This window comes from Sabethes cyaneus, chromosome 2, assembly GCF_943734655.1.
Source record: "Sabethes cyaneus chromosome 2, idSabCyanKW18_F2, whole genome shotgun sequence".
In the NCBI taxonomy this organism is placed as follows: domain Eukaryota; kingdom Metazoa; phylum Arthropoda; class Insecta; order Diptera; family Culicidae; genus Sabethes; species Sabethes cyaneus.
This window is the reverse complement of record NC_071354.1, coordinates 132,694,516-132,715,676: the sequence shown is the minus strand read 5'-3', so window position 1 is coordinate 132,715,676 and position 21,161 is coordinate 132,694,516. Positions and strand designations below refer to the sequence as shown.

General features: G+C 39.4%; 1 protein-coding gene across 13 annotated transcripts in view; it reads right to left on the bottom strand.

Annotated features, from left to right (window-relative positions):
* The window catches only part of LOC128738429 (putative phosphatidate phosphatase), a 33,457-nt gene that overhangs the window by 4,594 nt on the left and 7,702 nt on the right, over window positions 1-21,161 (bottom strand). For all 13 annotated transcript variants that reach the window (XM_053833542.1, XM_053833539.1, XM_053833541.1 and 10 more), the window contains 3 exons: window positions 13,713-13,819; window positions 13,612-13,656; window positions 2,539-2,739 (listed from right to left, as the gene is read on the bottom strand). In XM_053833542.1, coding sequence (XP_053689517.1) covers window positions 2,539-2,739; window positions 13,612-13,656; window positions 13,713-13,819 — 353 coding nt within the window. The remainder of the gene's footprint in view (window positions 1-2,538; window positions 2,740-13,611; window positions 13,657-13,712; window positions 13,820-21,161) is intronic.

Genomic DNA, 21,161 nt, shown 5'->3' with positions numbered 1-21,161 from the left:
GACAGACAGACAGACAGACAGACAGACAGACAGACAGACAGACAGACAGACAGACAGACAGACAGACAGACAGACAGACAGACAGACAGACAGACAGACAGACAGACAGACAGACAGACAGACAGACAGACAGACAGACAGACAGACAGACAGACAGACAGACAGACAGACAGACAGACAGACAGACAGACAGACAGACAGACAGACAGACAGACAGACAGACAGACAGACAGACAGACAGACAGACAGACAGACAGACAGACAGACAGACAGACAGACAGACAGACAGACAGACAGACAGACAGACAGACAGACAGACAGACAGACAGACAGACAGACAGACAGACAGACAGACAGACAGACAGACAGACAGACAGACAGACAGACAGACAGACAGACAGACAGACAGACAGACAGACAGACAGACAGACAGACAGACAGACAGACAGACAGACAGACAGACAGACAGACAGACAGACAGACAGACAGACAGACAGACAGACAGACAGACAGACAGACAGACAGACAGACAGACAGACAGACAGACAGACAGACAGACAGACAGACAGACAGACAGACAGACAGACAGACAGACAGACAGACAGACAGACAGACAGACAGACAGACAGACAGACAGACAGACAGACAGACAGACAGACAGACAGACAGACAGACAGACAGACAGACAGACAGACAGACAGACAGACAGACAGACAGACAGACAGACAGACAGACAGACAGACAGACAGACAGACAGACAGACAGACAGACAGACAGACAGACAGACAGACAGACAGACAGACAGACAGACAGACAGACAGACAGACAGACAGACAGACAGACAGACAGACAGACAGACAGACAGACAGACAGACAGACAGACAGACAGACAGACAGACAGACAGACAGACAGACAGACAGACAGACAGACAGACAGACAGACAGACAGACAGACAGACAGACAGACAGACAGACAGACAGACAGACAGACAGACAGACAGACAGACAGACAGACAGACAGACAGACAGACAGACAGACAGACAGACAGACAGACAGACAGACAGACAGACAGACAGACAGACAGACAGACAGACAGACAGACAGACAGACAGACAGACAGACAGACAGACAGACAGACAGACAGACAGACAGACAGACAGACAGACAGACAGACAGACAGACAGACAGACAGACAGACAGACAGACAGACAGACAGACAGACAGACAGACAGACAGACAGACAGACAGACAGACAGACAGACAGACAGACAGACAGACAGACAGACAGACAGACAGACAGACAGACAGACAGACAGACAGACAGACAGACAGACAGACAGACAGACAGACAGACAGACAGACAGACAGACAGACAGACAGACAGACAGACAGACAGACAGACAGACAGACAGACAGACAGACAGACAGACAGACAGACAGACAGACAGACAGACAGACAGACAGACAGACAGACAGACAGACAGACAGACAGACAGACAGACAGACAGACAGACAGACAGACAGACAGACAGACAGACAGACAGACAGACAGACAGACAGACAGACAGACAGACAGACAGACAGACAGACAGACAGACAGACAGACAGACAGACAGACAGACAGACAGACAGACAGACAGACAGACAGACAGACAGACAGACAGACAGACAGACAGACAGACAGACAGACAGACAGACAGACAGACAGACAGACAGACAGACAGACAGACAGACAGACAGACAGACAGACAGACAGACAGACAGACAGACAGACAGACAGACAGACAGACAGACAGACAGACAGACAGACAGACAGACAGACAGACAGACAGACAGACAGACAGACAGACAGACAGACAGACAGACAGACAGACAGACAGACAGACAGACAGACAGACAGACAGACAGACAGACAGACAGACAGACAGACAGACAGACAGACAGACAGACAGACAGACAGACAGACAGACAGAAATCCTTCTTTATAGGTATAGATGTGGAATATGAATCCAGCTTTCAATTCATATAGTGCGTTTAGCATTTGGTTGGTTCCTGGGGGAGAAAATGGCGAAATTGCTAAGGGTGTTCATTTTACCCCCAGTTCCTTTGAATTCCATCTGGAACTAAACCCCACTTCATTTTCGGCGTACTTTATGTCCCAATAATTGCAATTCCGTGTACCCATCGCTCGATCGAAAATCAAATAAGAGTTGGACCATTCGTTGATTGTATCTATCAGCTGAACTAGCGATCAGTCGAAATGATCGTAGATGATTTTATCGAGTAAATGAAAATACTCTCAAAACAATTTTAGCAGGGTACGGGACGGTATTTTCAGCCTGCTTCTAAATTCGGCCTATTTTCCTTTAAATAAACAGTTTGCCGATACACAGCTTTAATAACTAGTTTCTCAAAAAACCACCTGTTGTTACACTAGATCTAGGCTTAGGCCGAAAAAATAGAAGGCATCGTTTAATAGGCTGAAAATACGCTCCCTTACCCTGCGTACGTATTCGTGAGTAAAAGCATATACTTACGTAAAGGAAATGTGGTCGCAATCGGCCAATGGTATACTTTCCTACGTCGGTTAGTAGCTGGCTACATGCGGCCCCGAATCCGAATATGCCAATTGATTTGTATGCTTCCACCACCCAATACGGGATTGTGGTGTTGTACACCTTCAGTGGCTGTGCATCCAGTTTTTTCACGTGCGCTCGCACTAGTTCGGTGCCGATTATCTGTGACAAACATGAAAGTAAAAAAAGAATCATGAGAAAAATATTCGTTACAGCTAATCCCGAGTAGTAGGATATATTGAAAAGATGCAATATTGATCAAAACACATAGTTTTCACGATTCGAAAAGGGCCATAAAGAAAATTGGTTGCAACTGATCAAATGTGGAATTTATGCAAATACATAGGAATCCCTCCGTTTGGACCGTTTGAGTACATATCCGACAATCCAGCCGGTGTGCTTCAGAGGAGAGCGGAAATTCAATGATGACCAAGATTAATATGACAGGCCTCGAACTGTGGCCAATTCTGTGCTGTACATGCGAGCAGGGAGAATTGCGCACGTAGAAATTTAGTACGCTTGCCTCTCAAAAACGATGAATGCTGCCAGAGCGTGAATAAAATGTGTTCACGCTGATTTTTTAATTGAATTGTCCATATCATATTAATTTTAAATGAAACTATATTTATTATACATTGATGACACGGCGTGTAGTTGCTAACAAAACACTGGATTTTTCTTAGTTCAAATTATGACGGATAACAATTAGATATTGCTAGTGATTAGGTGGCATTGCATGTTTGATTATGTTCGATTTTAAAAGACAATAGGTTGAAAAATCGGTATTGTTCTGTTACTGTACATATGGCGTATATGAACAAGAAGATCTGCTTCAAGTTTATTTTTTCCGAACAATAAACAATCTTCGAATAGGTTTTTTTAAAGTGTCGGTTCAATGACAGGAAGAAAAACGCCCACCTTCGTCTTCTCTAATAAATCTTTCATCTTGAATGTGAAATGAATTACTGATGCACGTCTGATTCTGTGATAAATTACATTGGTCTATGGAATTACTTGATTATCAGCACGGATTCAACTCTATAGTGAAGCGCCTAGCTTTTCCACATTGACTTCGCCCTCGAGTAGTGCCAGTGAGTTCAGACGTGACTAATCAATTTTCCACTATGTCGTAGGTACAAAATATCCATCCCATGGCGGTTTGTTCGATCCAAACTTGAACGGCAAAGCAAATCATCCAACAGAACGGAAAGGTTAATAATATGCAGCAGCACGATTCATTGTCTATCTATAAAGAAATGAATAGTTTGAAACCATTTCTCACGAAGAAGATTGCTATTGCGAAAAAAAAAGATTGCTGAACGAGTTTCCAGAGTGGCAATAGTTGTGGGGCAAACTAGTCGTTGATGAAGCAAGCTTTTACCTGTTGATTTCTAAAATTCTTTTAATCTTAATCTTCAAACGGATAAAGCCGTCTCTAAATAACCTTCCCTTTTAGACCTCAAAGCCGCATGTGAATCTTTTTTGGTCGAGGATATGACTAATGAAATATGTGTTTGACATTTTAATACCACCAGAACAACATGCTGACTATGCTTTAGGGTTCATTCAATAATGACGTCCATTGCTTATGGGGGGGGAGGGGGCTGTCAATTTTGTGACAGGTTGCGACAAAGGGGGGGGGGCGGTAGGGGGTCTAGGCAAATGTGACATCCGTCGAAAATTGCATTTTCATCAAAATGCAGCAAAAATATGTTTCTCAGTCATTCATCACTCATTGATTTATTTCAGTCATTCATCACTCATTGATTTATTTCGATTTTCGAACTTATTGTTCCAGCTGACGGCGCTTGAAAGTCAGGCACAATTTGTCAATGTTAACTAGATAGACCACGCGTTACATTGAAGGATATATGTAAATCAATTTCAGTTCATTTGCAATCAAAATTTCTAGCTTTTCACTAAATATTGGATACAAAAGTACAATGAACTCTAAAAGCTTTCGTCACGATGTAGTGAAACCTGCTTCGCCGACGCAGATTGAAGCTTGTTTTTAAGCGGAGCCGTGCTACTTCAATTGAAACCTAAGCTTTATTTCTTCATTTGATTTGTAACAATTTGCAATTGAATGTTGTTAGAGCCTCTGTTCGCAATTATTATTTGTTATTAATTGTTATTTTCTATATTTTTTAAAATCATAAACTAACTCTTAAAAGGTTAAGCTAGTTTTATAAACCACTTTTTACTTTCAACACGCTTTTCATTTTTATTTTTAGTTTGTGTGAACCCCAAAGGGGGGGGGGGGGGGAGGTTGAGTTTTGTGACACAATCGGACAGAGGGGGAGGGGGGTTTAAAAAGCAGAAATTTGGTGGACATCATATTTGAATCATCCCTTAACATATTTGAGTAGATCGTTGAATACGAAAACCCGTTTATCTATGTAAGAAACATACATACGATCATGTTTGCGATGTTACCTATTAATAGGGTGACGAAGTTTTGTAGCAAATAATTACTGCTGTTATTTGGAGTAAGTTGGAGGATGCATGTTGGAAAAAAAGCTACTATGTTTCCGGTTTTCAAAAAAGGCGATAAGCAGAACATTGCCAACTACCGAGGTATAACATCCCTGTGCGCTGCCTCCAAGCTGTTCGAAATACCTACTAATAGGAAAAATAATGTTACACGAGGCTGCGTCCTATATCTCACCGACCAACATGGCTTCTTGCCAGGTAGATCGACAACCACTAATTTAGCACATCACACTGCATTTAACATATGGAAGATGGTGCTCAAGTTGATATCACGTACACAGTTATTAAAGCCGCATTTGACCGAGTCGATCTCTCTATTCTGGTGCTAAAAATGCTAGATTGGGAGCCTCTTAAAGCTTCGTAAAGTGGCTCAGATCATACCTGATTAACCGTTTTCTTTCTGTGAAGATTGGAAACCACGAATCATTTAGCTTCGTCAGCTCATCAGGTGTACCACAAGGAAGCAATCTCGGGCCTCTGCTTTTCTCTTTCTCTTTTCTTGTTTTTCAATGATGTCTGCTTTATCACACCACCAGGATGCAGACTACTTTATGCGGACGATCTTAAGCTGTTTCTTGTGATACGATTCATAGCAGACTGTATCAAACTACAACGTTATCTGAATGATTTGTTTGAATGGTGCTCCAATAATCAATTGGGTATCACTGAGTATACCCAAATGCTATGTCATCTCCTTCACTCGCAGGAAACAATCGATTCTATGGGACTACATCTATGGGACAACTTTTAGGGATCTTGGGATATTGCTGGACTCTCGCATGTCCTTCAAAGATCATTACTCACTAATTATCACTCAGCCGAACAGAAATCTTGGCTTTATCACAAGAATCGGTATGCTCTTATGATACGATATGCTCTTAGATCTCTGCCCTGGCGTAATCCAATAGAGCTGCCTTCTTACGCGGAACGTTGTCGTTTACTTAACATGGAAACGCTTGCCCAAAGACGAGACATGGCCAGAGCCGTTTTCATAGGAAAACTTTTAACTGGCAGAATTAAAGCACCTAATCTTCTTGTGCAAATTAACATCAATGCCCCACAAGGAGCTTACGTTCGTGGGACTTTATAAGGCTTGACTTCCAACGAACTGACTACGGTCAGAATGAACCTATTCGGGTAATGGGTAATGTTTTTAACCCTCCGTTACTCGCGCTGTATTTTGTGCAGCGCCTGTGAACCGTTAACTTTATCTTGGTATATCTCTAGATTCTAGTAATAAAGGAAATTACTGTTTTCAGCAAAGTTGATCCACTGACCAAGCTCTTCCAAACGGTGGAAATAGTTTCATAAGTGTTGTACCTAGTGGCATTAGTATTTGAGTGAATTCTGCTAGGTTTTAGCATGCCTATAAATAGAAGTTGGCGCGAGTAACGAAAGGTTAATAGATTCTATGTACACTTTCACAACAAAATCGGTGTTACATTTTCGACGAGGTTAGAAAAGCAACTAGAGAGCTGAAAAACCGCAAAGCAGCTGTAAGTCGCGTCAAGTGTCATTTTGTTCGACTAGTCCAGTTTTGGTATTATGTAAGTCACATGCGACACGATTTTGTCGAGGAACTCGACTGGGTCAACCACTAAAAAGCTAGTGACTGAACTATCAGTAAGTGACGCCTGAGCTTGCTTTGTTTTGGTTATTCATCAAGCCGCTATGTTGTCGGTACTGGCCGCACTCGACAGGGACTGAGTCGAATCGAGTTGCTCGACGTGACTTACAGAATAGAGCTCATATTCCTTGAAATAAAAGAATCGGAAAGACGGATTGACAAAGTGGAGCTAACCCCTGACAAAGGATACTCCCTAAAAAATAAGAAAAAGAGATATGCTTTTAAATTTTGTGCCAAATAATCTTCATTTGCGGGAAATGTTGAAATTCTTCGAAGCTTATGAGGAGGCTGCTCTCAGTTAAATAAGGTTCTTTCGATATTGATGACCACGCGCGGAAAGGAAGACTAAAAATCTTCCAAGACTCCAATTGAAGGCGGTGAATCTCATGATTCCGCACTTTGGATTTGGTGCTTATTTTAGCACCCGCCATACGACCTCCATACGAAAAAAAATCAAAAATAAAAAACATGGGTTTCATATGATCTGAAGCCAAGGGATGTTAGGCGTCATCTTTTCGTTTTTGAAGAGCTGCTCTAGCGGCATAAATGTCGATTTGGTCTTGTATTCACTCAGCAAAGGTAATGCTGTGTATTTGGTAGCGCCAGGTTAGGGTAATTTGTTATGAACTGTTGAAACCGAACGATCACAGGGCTATGCCAACGAATTCAATTGATGCAATTGAACCAGGCATCACCAACGGCAAAAATAAAAGCAGAGATACGAAGAAGTGATTCTACAACATGGCAACGATCGGTGTCACGTTGGCAAACCTATTAAAACCTACTAGAAAACACTCAAATGGGTGGATAGCTCGTGCACTTTACATAACGAATACTTACCTATTACAATACATACAATTGTTCTTTGTCCAAAATAGACGATGAATATCCTGTGTATGATGATTGTGTATAAGATTTGTTCTACTGAAATATCTAACTTTCAAAGAAGTTTATCTACTCAAATAAGTACAGTTGGATTTCGACTATGGCATGGTTCAATTTTGGCATGCCTCGATTTTGGCAACAAAAGTATCTGTGTTTAGCAACACAGAATATTTCACTTCCAAAAATATGCTTGAAATGATTCTGTATAAGGTAAATATATGGTAAGTGAAAAAATTTTTACGTGCCAAAAGCTTGAACCCTTTGAAAATTCAAAATAAAGAATGGATCGTGTTCAGCATGACGTAATGTACTATTGGTTGTAGTTGAGTTGAATGGAACCTTTCCCTCTCTTCCTCATTTATTGAACATAAAAGAATGGGCAGTAGATGGTTAATCAAATGGCAAAAGCTTCTATAAGACAAGAACAGACCGGCCGAATTGCGGCAAGATAGAGAAATATCTTTCACGATAGTGGTCGTTTATCTGATACAAAATTAACCGCCGGATGTGCGCGATCCCGTGAGCGCTTTATTAGCTTGATGAATTCAATTAGACGCATGTCTGTGTCTGAGTTAATATTGTCTTATTATAGTGTTACTTATGGCTGCCGTCGGTGCTGTAGATAAGAAATTTGTTCGTTCTGATGAGCGGAGAGCACAATTACTAAAAAAAGTTAGTTCTGCAAAAAATCATGTTTTTCATTGGAAGACTTTTTGATGAAAACATAGCAGTAGCAGTGGATGAAACACGGCTTATCACTCATTTGGCATCTTCAAGTCAATCCTCATAAAATTTTAAACCCATTGTCAGCTGACTGTATGTTTTTGTAGAATTGTGCTAAAACATTCTATTTTTTTTGAGTATCATTTGGAAGGTAAGTTTAAATCTCATAAAATACATGGCATCAAAACAATTGACAAATCAATTTTTTGGCTCAGAAAATCATAGTTTTGCCGTTCAAACACTACAAAAAATTTGAAATAAAATTATGGCCATTTAAAGATAATCAATGGGATACGGATTAAAAAGAATTAGTCCAATAGTGTCTGTGTGGGACGTGTATTAGGGGACATAGCAGCTGAAAGACTTGCCCTGATATTGGTCGAGTATATATTTGTACTATATATTAAACATCAATCAATGAACGGCTTCAATGAGAGCTCGTAACGATCCATGCGTATGCAACGCAGACGTGGTTGAACTCGAGCTCTTCTTATGACCCGATCAATGTTATTCAATTAACTGATTCCTTCCAAAGCGTAAAGATGTTAATGTTCAAATAGACAAATATCATAAAGGTGACGGTTTACAGTTGTCGGCATCATTCACGGTTGAAATTACCTAGTAGAAGGGAAAATGTTTGCTTTGTCAGAATATTTGAACAAAAAATACAACCGAAAAGAATAACACTGAAGTCGCTTTGTATTCATTCGGCATGGTTCATATACTTCAGTCGAATTTCGGCGTACGAGCCTGAAGACTGATTCAAAGAAATGATTTACAAAACGTGCAGCGGTGTGCGCAGCCTTTATCATAAAAACCCACAAAAGCAAGCATAAACACATGTCGGATGCGTTTCATCCTCTCTCTGCGGCTTGGTGCATTATTGCATTATTGTGTCGGGAGGGAAGCAAGAACCAAGGTGGCAGACGTACAAGATGCATTCCGCAGAGAAAATGATTATAACAAATAATATGTGCCACTATCGCCATATTTGTCATTAGCACTCAACGCGACGCCCGGAAAGCGGCTTCTTCGTGATAAACGAATTAGACATTTCGCATTAACCGAGAAGATAGAAGTGTAGTTTGTCTTTTACCAATTTTTTATTTTATCTTCAAATGGTGTAAAGAGTGAATGCTGCGAAGCGTGTAAATTTTTAACACGCAGTAATGTTGTATGCATAAGAAAATTCAGTTTTGGAGAATGCTTCCAACCACGGAGCAGCAACTACGATGCGTGCGGTCTTCAATATTTAAACGCATGCTCATACATATTTCCTATGTTGCAGATTTTTAGATTTTTCGATAAGCGAGTACCGTGAGCTACCCTAGTTCCGTGCGGCGCCTAATTCCGCGCATTTGGTCTAAATTTGGAGGTTTCGTAGTGGCAGCATGCATAATATTTTCGAAGAAACTGTTTGACAGTTCTTTCAAGCTTCCAAACATTGTTGAACATATGCCTGGCGTACTGGGAGATCGCTGATTACGCTCGGAATTAGGTGTCCAAAATTAACAGTACGGAATTAGGGCACATCACGGTATCAAAGTAACGTAACAATACGATTGATTGAACTGGTATCACAGCCGAAATAATTCAGAAGTCAATAATTGGTTTAGACACTGTGTAACGTCTGGATTTTGATAATTTAAAAGCGAATACCGTCAGCAACGTCAAAATGAAAATCAAGTACGTTAATAAAATGCCAATTCGAACAAATTTGTTTGTTTGTTTGTTTGCAAACATGTTTTTGTGTAGCATATATTTAAAAAAAAAGTCTCATGGTACCGATGATGATTTTTGGCACCATCGTAAGTTAGGAAGAAATACTTTAAGCCTTAATTAAAAATTGCGCGCCCTCATGTCGACTCCCACTTACAGCCTGCCGATAATCGCAACATGCTTGACCACATCATCGTTGATGACAGCAGTGCTTCAAATACCAACGCAGCGGCAGTCGATTATCAGCTCAGGATCTATTACCAAAATGTGAGGGGCTTACGTACGAAGATAGATGAGCTATTTGTTGCTGTCTTCGATTCAGAGTTTGATGTAATAGTTCTAACTGAAACGTGGCTAAATGACCAAATATTGTCAGCTCAGTTATTTGGGCCAAGTTACACGGTTTATCGCAACGACCGCCAAAGTACAAATTCCGAGAAAACGCGAGGCGGCGGGGTTATAATCGCGGTTTCTAACCGGTTCTCATCTAACCAAAAAACGGGCGTCTACAACTATCTTGAGCAATTGTGGGTAAACATCCAAATCCTTAACACAAATACTTGCATCGGTGCAGTTTATCTCCCTCCGGACGTTGCTTCTGATGTTAACGCTATCGAGAAGCACATCAACTCAGCTCTTACCATCGTCAACTCTTTACAACCAGGAACGACTCACATTTTACTTGGGGATTACAACCAACCTGGGCTTGTTTGGAAAAATACTCACTCTGGATATGCTGTTCCTGATGCCACAGAATCGAATTTCTCTAGACCAAGTATAATGCTACTCGATGGTATGTCTTTACTAAGTATGCTACAGATGTGTGCAGTTACTAATTGTCGGAACCGAGTTCTTGACCTTGTTTTCGTCGATGAAGACTCTTCATCGAACTGCAAAGTCACGGAAGCACTTGAACCGTTAGTAAATATTGACGTATACCATCCTCCTTTACTGGTTTCTCTCGCCTGTCCTCGCCCGATACACTTTGAAGAGATGTCCGATGATAGGGAGTTTGACTTCTCGAAAGCGGACTTTTGCGGTCTACAAGAGTCTTTAAGAAATACGGACTGGGAATCTCTGCTGAATGACGCCGCCGATGTTAACGAAGTGGCCGAAAGATTTTCTGTTACGCTGACCCGACTTTTCAGAAATCACGTTCCCGCATCCCGCCCTCGACCGAAACCTCTCTGGTCAAATAGACGGTTACGAGAGCTGAAACGACTAAGAGCTCGCGCCCTACGTCGTTACGCGTCTCGGCGGGACCCCCTGGCAAAGCTTGAGTTTAATTATGCCAGCAATTCCTATAGGACGTATAATCGGTTTCTTTATTCAAGATTTTTGCTGCATACCCAATCAAAACTTAAACAAAATCCTAAAGGTTTCAGGTCTTTCGTAAAAGGAAAACGAAAAGAGAACGGACCCAATAATGAAACACAGGTCTAAAATTGTCCGAAAAGGAACATTAGGTACCATCAGGCACACATTTCAACGAAATAAGAGCACAATAGCATTTTTTTTTATCGAATTGCTGTATATAGAGTAAGGAGGGGTAAAAGTGCGATGAGGGTAAAAGTGCGATTCAATGATTTATCAGTGCAGATTCCGAGTAAATTGACTACATTGGCATGAATGGGTGAGTACTTTGACAGCTTAAATCTATCATAAACATTTGTTGTTTACGAAGCATAGTTGCTGAATTATGAGTAAATGTTATTTTAGAACGGTTTTGATGTTATATTTCGTTGTACGGCAAATACGATATCAATAGGAGGATATTACTTGTTGACAAATTGTAGCAGCGTTTTACATCACTCAGATATCTCTCTTGAAATTGCGATGAGAAGAATTTACAAAATAGATTTCGCTTTTCCATAATTTAATAAAACCCCGTCAAACGCCTAGCGGGGCAAAAGTTCGATTTACTGACGGGGTAAAAGTTCGATTCATGGATCGAGAATCTAACTCATTTTACTGACGGGACGACGACACTATGCAGGTCCTTGCGACATGTAAGATACCGCGCGCGACGCTGTTCGTCTCTCAGCGTTCCAGCCGCGATTCTCAGCGGGGTTGTCGGGGAAAGGTTTCGTTGCTATCACGGAGCGAAAAAATTCCGGTTTGTTTCAAACGAAATTTTTATAACAGCCTAAAACTATTTTTGTTTCAAAACAAAATACTATTTGAATCAAGAAAATAACAGTTTTGAATTAAAAGTAAAGTATTTTCAAATTGAGTTTAACATCGATTTATTGTTATAAATATTTCAATCATACATATCAGTTTGAAGCAAAATGAAATTTCTGTTTGCGCGTAAAACAACCATAAATGTGGTTGAAACTACATTTTTAGCCTTGTTATAGAGTAAGGAGGGATAAAAGTGCGATTTAATGATTTATCGGTGCAGATTCCGAGTAAATTGACTACTTTGGCATTAATAGGTAACTACTTTTACAGCTTTAATCTAACGTAAACTTTGGTTGCTTACGAAGCATAGTTGCTGAGTTATGTGCAAATGTTATTTTAGGGCGGTTTTGATGTAATTTTTTGTTATACGGGTAATACGATATCAACAGGAGGTTATTACTTGTTGAAAATTTGTAGCAGTGTTTTACATCACTTGCATATCTGTTTTGAAAATACGATGAAAAGAGTTTTCAAAATATATCTCGCTTTTCCGCTGATGAAACAAAAAACAAACGTTTGGGAAAGTTTCGATCTGACAGAAGCTGCAATACACCAGCGCAAAATAGGAAAGGTGTACATTGAGAATATTCCTTACCGAAACATACCGCAAATTGAAGATAATATGGTTTTGTTAGCTACTGCTGTGCTAATTTCATGGATTCTAGCTTCGCACTTTTGCCCCGCGGTATTCGTACTTTTGCTCCGCTAGTGGGGTAAAAGTGCGAATCGGCACTTGATCAGAAGAATGAAGAATTTATTTTCAATAACACTATTATTCCAGATGATTTATAGTTGAATGTAAAGACATTGAGTAGCTGCATCACTATAAAATATATTTTGTTGTTTTCCTTCTTTATATCTCGCGAAAATTGATGACAACTTCAAACATCGCACTTATGCCCCGCCCTACTCTACAGATACTATGCCTCTATATTCGGATACAGATACTGTCACGCGTGTGACTCACTTAGCATAGACTTGTTAAATAAGTGATGTTCTTTCCTTCCCTTTTAGTTTGCATTTGTTTTTCTTCGCTAGATAAAAATGACGTTAACGTGTCTAGATACCTATGCCCGCGACGCTCCAGCCGGCATACAAATACAAGTGTCTGTAGAGTTTAGGTAGCGGTTGTAGCCACTGTATTCTGACGGATGGATGGTCGGTTTGTCTGTTTGGCTTTTGCCAAGCCAACTTGTGCCTGACTGAACGCTTTATTTTTTCCCGAAGAAACGATTAAAGGAAGTTGTGAACTGCATTATCAAGAGCTGTTCACGTTCTCTACCGCCTAGGGAGATGTAACATGACTCGCATGTCAGTAGATAATGTTACTCACTGAATGATTGCTACTAATAGTAGTTGAACTATTCTATAATCGACTGAAGGATTAAGCAAACGAGACTTACCACCAAAATGGGAAGCGCTATTCCAATGATGTACAGCATCCAATTCTGGAAAATAAAGGTGAATAGAAACAAAATCGAATGACATCACATGAGTAACTTACCGTGACTGTCGAATCGTGAAACGGGTGCATTAGTGATTCGTCATCACAAAAAAATCCTCGCTGGTAAGGTTGCCCGACCAGGAAAAATATCAGAATGGGGAACCCGACTGAAAGTGTCACACAATAAAAGGAAAAATATTTGCTCAGTAAGTGTATGCCTGCTGGGTGCACAGAAGGTATATGAATTAAATGGCACGACAAATTGTTGTATGCCGTCAACAGGTTGCGACAACCCGTCTGCTTATCTAGTTCCAATATTTGTGCCTTCGGGGTGCATTGAAGCGTAAAGCAAATTCTACATTGTCTCGTCGTCTGTTAGTTATGGTTACAAATGGAACAGGTTTTGTAGTGGAAATCTTAGTGAGGTAAAAACCAATGAAAAAGCAAAGACAATATTCACAAACGCATACAAATTAATAGCTGGCCGATGCTTTCACTGTAGGAAGCGTCTAACTGTTTTCAACATGGTTTGCAATGCACATGATTCCAAATGCAATGCACCTTCAATTACAAGAAGCAATGTCTAGTAAATAATGTATAATATGTTCGTTGATTTTTTCAGGGGGTTTAAATATTTTTAATATGACATATTCTCTATTATAACGTCACAGACTTTTCAGATTGTCTCAAAAACATTACTTTATTTCTATCGATTTTAAATATCACTATAGATTTGAATACATCATTAATTTTTTTATGGAAGTTCACGTTTTTCTTTACAAATTAGGTGCAAAGAGAGTTCCTTTCGATCGCAGAATTCGTCACTTTTTGAATTTCCTCACTAACTGTGGAAATATTACTCAAGCGGAAAACTGATTTGAAGATCTAATTCAATCTAGTCTAATTTTAATAGCTTTTTACAGTTAGAACAGGCATGAATAGCATAGTAATTTTATGAAAAAATACAGACAAAACAAAAAAATGTCTTTTTAATACACTACTTTAACTGTGTTCAATATTTCTGACCGCAAATGTGATAACATCATTCTTTTCCGCAAATACAAAAGTGCTTAAATTAGTACGACCATTGTTGATAAAATAACATGAGATTACTTACGCTTACACTTAGATTACGCTTAGACATAGAGATTTGCACAGCGCTCTGTTCAACTCTGTTCAACTGTCTGTTACCTTGTTTTGCTCTAATTGAAGGTCTTATTTTAGGAACGATTTTATACTCTGTTCTCAGCGAGGAAATCAGAAGTAATCACACTCTATCTTGAAGCGAATGTATATTTTCCATATTCATATAGCCCCATTCATGCTTAGTAAGGTTTTGTCTATAATTAAATGGTCTTATTAAATCAAGCTTACGGTAAAAGGCTATTTTTACTCTTTCAAATATTAGTGCTTGTACTTGTGGAACATAAATAGACAGGATGTTGTAGTAAAATTTAATGCAACGCTCTCATCACTCGCCGAACACTGTTTAAGAATCGTGAATCGGCAAGCTTAAGTTATTTTTTGACGTAGAAGTACGTCTTACTGCAAGGTGTTGTTTCAAAAATTTAAAGCGTCACGAAATACTGAAGGTTTTTAAATGCTAACAACTATGCCGGTTTTGAATGGTTTTCAATGGTTTCTATACCAATCGATTAAAAATGTAGTAGTTAGAACATTGTTTTACAATTCAAAAATCAAGGTCAGATCAAATCAGATGAAAATTAGTCTCACATTCTTTACTACTGGAATTTCGGTTATTTCCTGTGAGTGAGAAAAGTGAGAGTTACCTCGTTACAAGACGATAGAGATTTTTTTGTCGCTTGACCTCATGATTGTATGGATACGCTGTTGTAATGTATTAAGAACTGATGCCTTGTACGAAAAGGTAATGATAGTGATATAAATCTTGTGTTTTTCTTTAAGTTTTATGAATTACTGTAGGTTTTAAATTTACCCCAGAATCAAAAATAAAATGGAATGATTTTTTTTTCTTTCAATTCAAATGCACTGTATTAAATCTTACATATTTCATAGAGCGTCCACTGATTAGCACATTTTTTGCTAATTTGGTTGCATTTGCATATCAGTTTAACAGCAAACAGGTTTTGTTTTTTGGTCATAGCTTTTGAACGGATAATTTAATAGACTAATCTCAAGTTTTTAGTCTTGACCTTGAAATGCGGTCATACATATATATTAATATTTTTTGAAACGATGGTTCTACAATTGATGAAGGGACGGTAGAGGAAAGAAATGAAAAATTTTTTGGTGAAGGTGGGGAAGAGCGGAAAGGAAGGGGGGGGGGGTATTGGTAGCTATGCTTGACAAGTAGTCATTTTGACTCCTACCTTTTGTCCAATGCTGGAGGGTGCATGAGTCGAACCAAGCTGTAATCTAAGATTATAACCGGATTCGAACCCACAACACCCGCCAGGGCATGTGATTCGCTGGTACTTGTACCTTTGAACCATAGAGGCATAGAGCAAAAAAATTTTCATTTCTTTTCCCTACCGTCCCTTCATCAATTGTAGAACCATCGTTTCAAAAAATATTAATATATATGTATGACCGCATTTCAAGGTCAAGACTAAAAACTTGAGATTAGTCTATTACATAGGAACGGGGCCTTCCCTCGAAAACCCGCGCCGAGAAACGCGGCTAACACAAGCTGACAGACGAACAACGTCACGTGCAGTACCTTGCAAGTTGTAAGGGCCGGCATAGTGTCGTCGTCTTGAAAGTAAACAGTAGTTAGATTAAAACTTCTCGCTCGGTGGTAATCTGCAATTGATGTAGGAAGCGGCACAATATGTGTCGATAACCCAACCAAACGCGTCGCTATCCTTGAGAAGTGGATTTTGCGGTCTCCTTTTGTCCAGCGCCTCTATGGTTCAAAGGTACAAGTACCAGCGAATCACATGCCCTGGCGGGTGTTGTGGGTTCGAATCCGGTTATAATCTTAGATTACAGCTTGGTTCGACTCATGCACCCTCCAGCATTGGACAAAAGGTAGGAGTCAAAATGACTACTTGTCAAGCATAGCTAGGGTAAGGTGGTGCAGAATGCACCGCTTAAGCAAAACATTATTTTCCAGAGCAACGGCGTGTTTGTTCCACGTTTTTCAACTTCTAGAAGACTTTGGGATCTTTTTTACACTTACTCCTGGTGAAATTTCCTAACAAAAACCAGTATTTTTTGTTATTTTTGACGATTTTTGGCAAGAGTCAAAATCATTATGTGAGGCAGAACACCAAAGCCCGTGGACAAAACGCACCTAGTTTGCCCAGCTAGGCGTTAAACGCAACCAAAAAATTTATCATTCAATCACGTGTTAAATAAACTCCTAAAACTAGGCTGCCGAAATGGCGAAAGCGTTCGTTATAGCGTTTGTTGCAAACGCTTGTTTGCTGGGACATAATGGGTTCATATCTCAACATAATTGGCAATAAAATTTAATCATCTAGTTTTCTCCAACTGATGTGTGATGAAATATTGTAAGTTAAACAATGTACAATTAGGTTTAAGGCAAATTCTAAGTCCTATACAATACATTATATTGCTACATTTTTAATAAATAATCCGAAACAAAAGATGTACTGCAAATTAAAAATATTTTATAACTGTTCGATCCCGCTGTGATGCATTCTGTCCCTGTTTTGTATTTTGAAGTTTTTTGCAATATATGTGAAAAACATGCCTAGTTAATGCCGTTTTTGTGATGAATCATCGAGTATTACAGTATATCAATTAGATAGACTGTATTTATTATGAAATTTGCATACCGACTAGTGGTAAAAGCTTAAGAGAAAACCGTGATTTCTTACATGTGGAATGAGATCGCGGATAATCGCTTGTTTTTAATGGATGTGGCTATGTTCGATGCTTTTACATGCTACATAATTATGAATTAGCGTGTTTTACACCAAAATAAAATGCGCATTCATAATTTTACCAAATAGTTTCCGCGTTTTTAAGCAATTAATAGCATGGGCCATTCTACCCCCACGGTGCGTTCTGGACAGTCTTCCCCTACCAATACCCCCTTCCTTTCCGCTCTTCCCCACCTTCACCAAAAAATTTTTCATTTCTTTCCCCTACCGTCCCTTCATCAATTGTAGAACCATCGTTTCAAAAAATATTAGGATAATTTAATTCCGAATCTCTTTAAAGTAAATGAAAGATTGAAGACTTACGTATGTTTTTGCCAAAGACAGAGTTTCCTGCGACAGTGTGCCCGCAGATGAATTGTGGATAAAATGACCAGTCGGTGCAAAACGAACCACTGTAATGTACTTTTAGTTTTTAGTTGAATTTATGTAATATAGAAGGCATATATGGGGCTCTGTAACCGCTAGGTTACCACCGACAATGTGATATCGCGATAAGAAATCGAGTTGAGCAGTCGAATCAAGCAATCGAGTCAAGCAGTTGGGTCGAGCAGTCGAACAGTAGAGTCGAGCAGTCTAGTCGAGCAGTTGAATAAAGCAGTTTAATTGAGCAGTCAAGTCGAGCAGTTCAGTTGAGCAGTTTGATTGAGCAGTTGAACCGAGTAGTCCAGTCGAGCAATTGAATCGAATAATCTAGTCGAGCAGTTGAATCATGCTGTCCAGTCGAGCAGTCGAATCGAACAGTCCAGTCGAGCAGTTCAATCGTGCAGATAAGTCGAGTAGTTGGGTCGAGTAGTAACTCGAGCAGTCGGGTCGACTAGTAAGTCGAGCAGTCGGCTCGAGTAGTAAGTCGAACTAATTTGTCAAGTAGTTGAATCTAGTAGTTAAGTCGAGTAGTCCACTCGAGCAGTAAAATCGAGCTGTTCAGTCAAGCAGTTAAGTCGATCTGTTCAATCAAACAATTGAGTCGAGCAGTCGAGCAGTTCAGTTGAGCAGTCCAGTCGAGCAATCAAATCGAGCAGTCTAATCGAGCAGTCTAGTCACCCAGCTGAGCAATCAAGCAGTCCAGCAGTCGACCAGTGAGGTGACTGAGAATACGACCCATTGCTACGAAAGCATGACGTCCTGTCAGGGGCCTGTTTTTACTTATCGATAAGCCTCTTATGATGTCCTGTCAGAGACCTGGTTTTGGCTACAGACAAGCCTCTTATATAGGGTATAACTACCAGTAGTAGACACTTTTAGTGCTCGAGTTGACTTCTTCTATGGATTATTTTAAACTGGCATTGCAGAATACCCAACCAATAGCACTTACAATATAAGTAACGTTCGATTAAGCTAACAAAAATATTAATTTATGTTGCAAATCACTACATTTTCCATATTTTCCGAAAATAGATTGGATGGATGTCCATTTTCCTTTAATGAACCGTTTGGGGTTTACAATAGGATAACTACCAGGTCCATTATAGGTATTCATGTATGTTTCTTATGGAGAGGGTCCACTATTGGTAGATATACCCTATATAGATTGTTAACTGTTAAAATATTAATCACGTCCTTGTTTGAATCAATAGAAGTAAAAGTACGTTTATACGAATTTCCTTTATTAAAACCCATTTTTGTCCTTTTCTCAAGTAACGAAAAACTATGTTGTTTTGCTAAAGTATAAACAACAAATTTAGGGATTTTAATCAATTACTGTCAAACTAGAAGCATCGTGTATCGTAAAAACTATGACCGTTAACCGTAAATGTTAACCTTTTGCAGCAGAGGCGGTGGTCTGACAGACACCAGAAATCAGATAAATGCAAGAGATGCATTTTGATTCTAAAGTTTGCAGTATCTTTTTGACTCATAGCTGAATAAATAAAATCTGTATTCCAGAATAATTAAAATTGTAATTCAATGATTACAATTATTAAGTTTTTGTGTTTTTGTGTCCAGCATAATCGTTAACCGTTATGTGTTCGACAGGGTACCCGGGTACCTTTTCAGCTTTCAAAGTACGAAATTCTAAAGTTTTCTTTGATCAAGGATACTGAAACTCTGTGACATCTAAGAACTAGTTGAATTGCAACTTTTCATAAAATAAGTTTTCATGTAACATTTAAGGGGGTGGAATGGGTGGGCTTCGAATTTTTTTACCCTTTAAGTGCTCGACAAGGGTACCCGGGTACCCACAAATTGAAACGCTTGTAACTTTGGCAATTTTTGACCGATTCGGGCACTTTTACCACCAAAAGATTCAGGAACTTATCCACTTCCAGTGTGATCCTAACAGAGCCGGAAGTGGTTCATCTGGTTCCCGGAAATCCGGCATTCCGAGGATGTGTTCCGGAATTAAAGCACTTTCTATATTTTTGGATGTAATTATAGTAATATGGGTGTCCAAAGTTCTTCCAATTACGCAGAAAGGTCATTCTTCATTGTTTTAAAACAATACAATGATATATCCTCGGAATGGCCATTCTGCAACAAGTTCCCGTGGGACCTCCTGTGGCCATAAAACTGTTTGGTTTGCAACACTGGCAATATAGGTGTCTAAATTCATGAAATTACTCCAGAAGGTCATTTTTCATTATTTTGATTCTATCTGATGGTTTTGCCACGGCATGGCCATTCCGGAACATATTCCCGTGGGGCTTCACAATTGTCCAAAACCAAAAATATGTGCGCATTAGAGTTTAGAGTGGGAAAACTTGATTTTAGGTTTATGGAACCTTTGGGAGAGTTTCTTAAAATTAAAAGTTCTATCGTATGGTGAAATTCAAATATTGAATAATCCCCCTAAAAGTGAAATAAAAAATTTATTTTTCTTCAGCTTCAATATTACACATTGATGAGTTCTGCAAAGTTTTAGAGCATATTATTACAAGAAATTTTACTGAAGACCGTAACCTTCTATCTCTTCAGCGAAGATAGAAAAATCCTATTTCTTAGATGTGAATCGTCAAAATCAGTTTTTCTATTTTAGCTTTTTTTGTAGTTGTTGTATTACTTTTTCATGTTTTATAAAGTTGTACAAATAGCAAAGATACACAACTTTGCCGAATGTAGTATACCTCTATCTTTGCTTGTTTTGGAGCTGTAAAACTATTATTATAATAAATACCCTAATTCTGACCCCGAATTACTCTACTCTACACATAACGGTTAAGATTAGAGCACGTTATGCACAGAAGGATAATCGAATCCCCGAATAATTGAGTCCGGACTGTTCTAGCATGTGGCGGAATTACAGACACATATCTACACACAAGTGAGTCGAATGATAATATAAAAATGGGTGTTGTATAGTTAGAGTGTCGTTTTTCGATTGACTTTTCTAATTTTGTGGAGATATGAGGAAAATTCAATCAACCTTCTGAAAGATACATCGAGATTATGTCTAAAACGTACTCAGGCATAGGCGTGCAAACGAACACACACGTAGCGCTGAACGATCAACTCAATGGAATGGATCGGAAAATTAGCACATCATGCTCTTCTGGCTGTATTACACAACTGCGCTCGAGGCATATTTTATGGCATCGAAAACACGCTTTGCTTGACGATAATTTGCAGTTCAACAATACGATGTAGAGAGATGGGAAACGGTGAAGGTCTTGCGAACCAC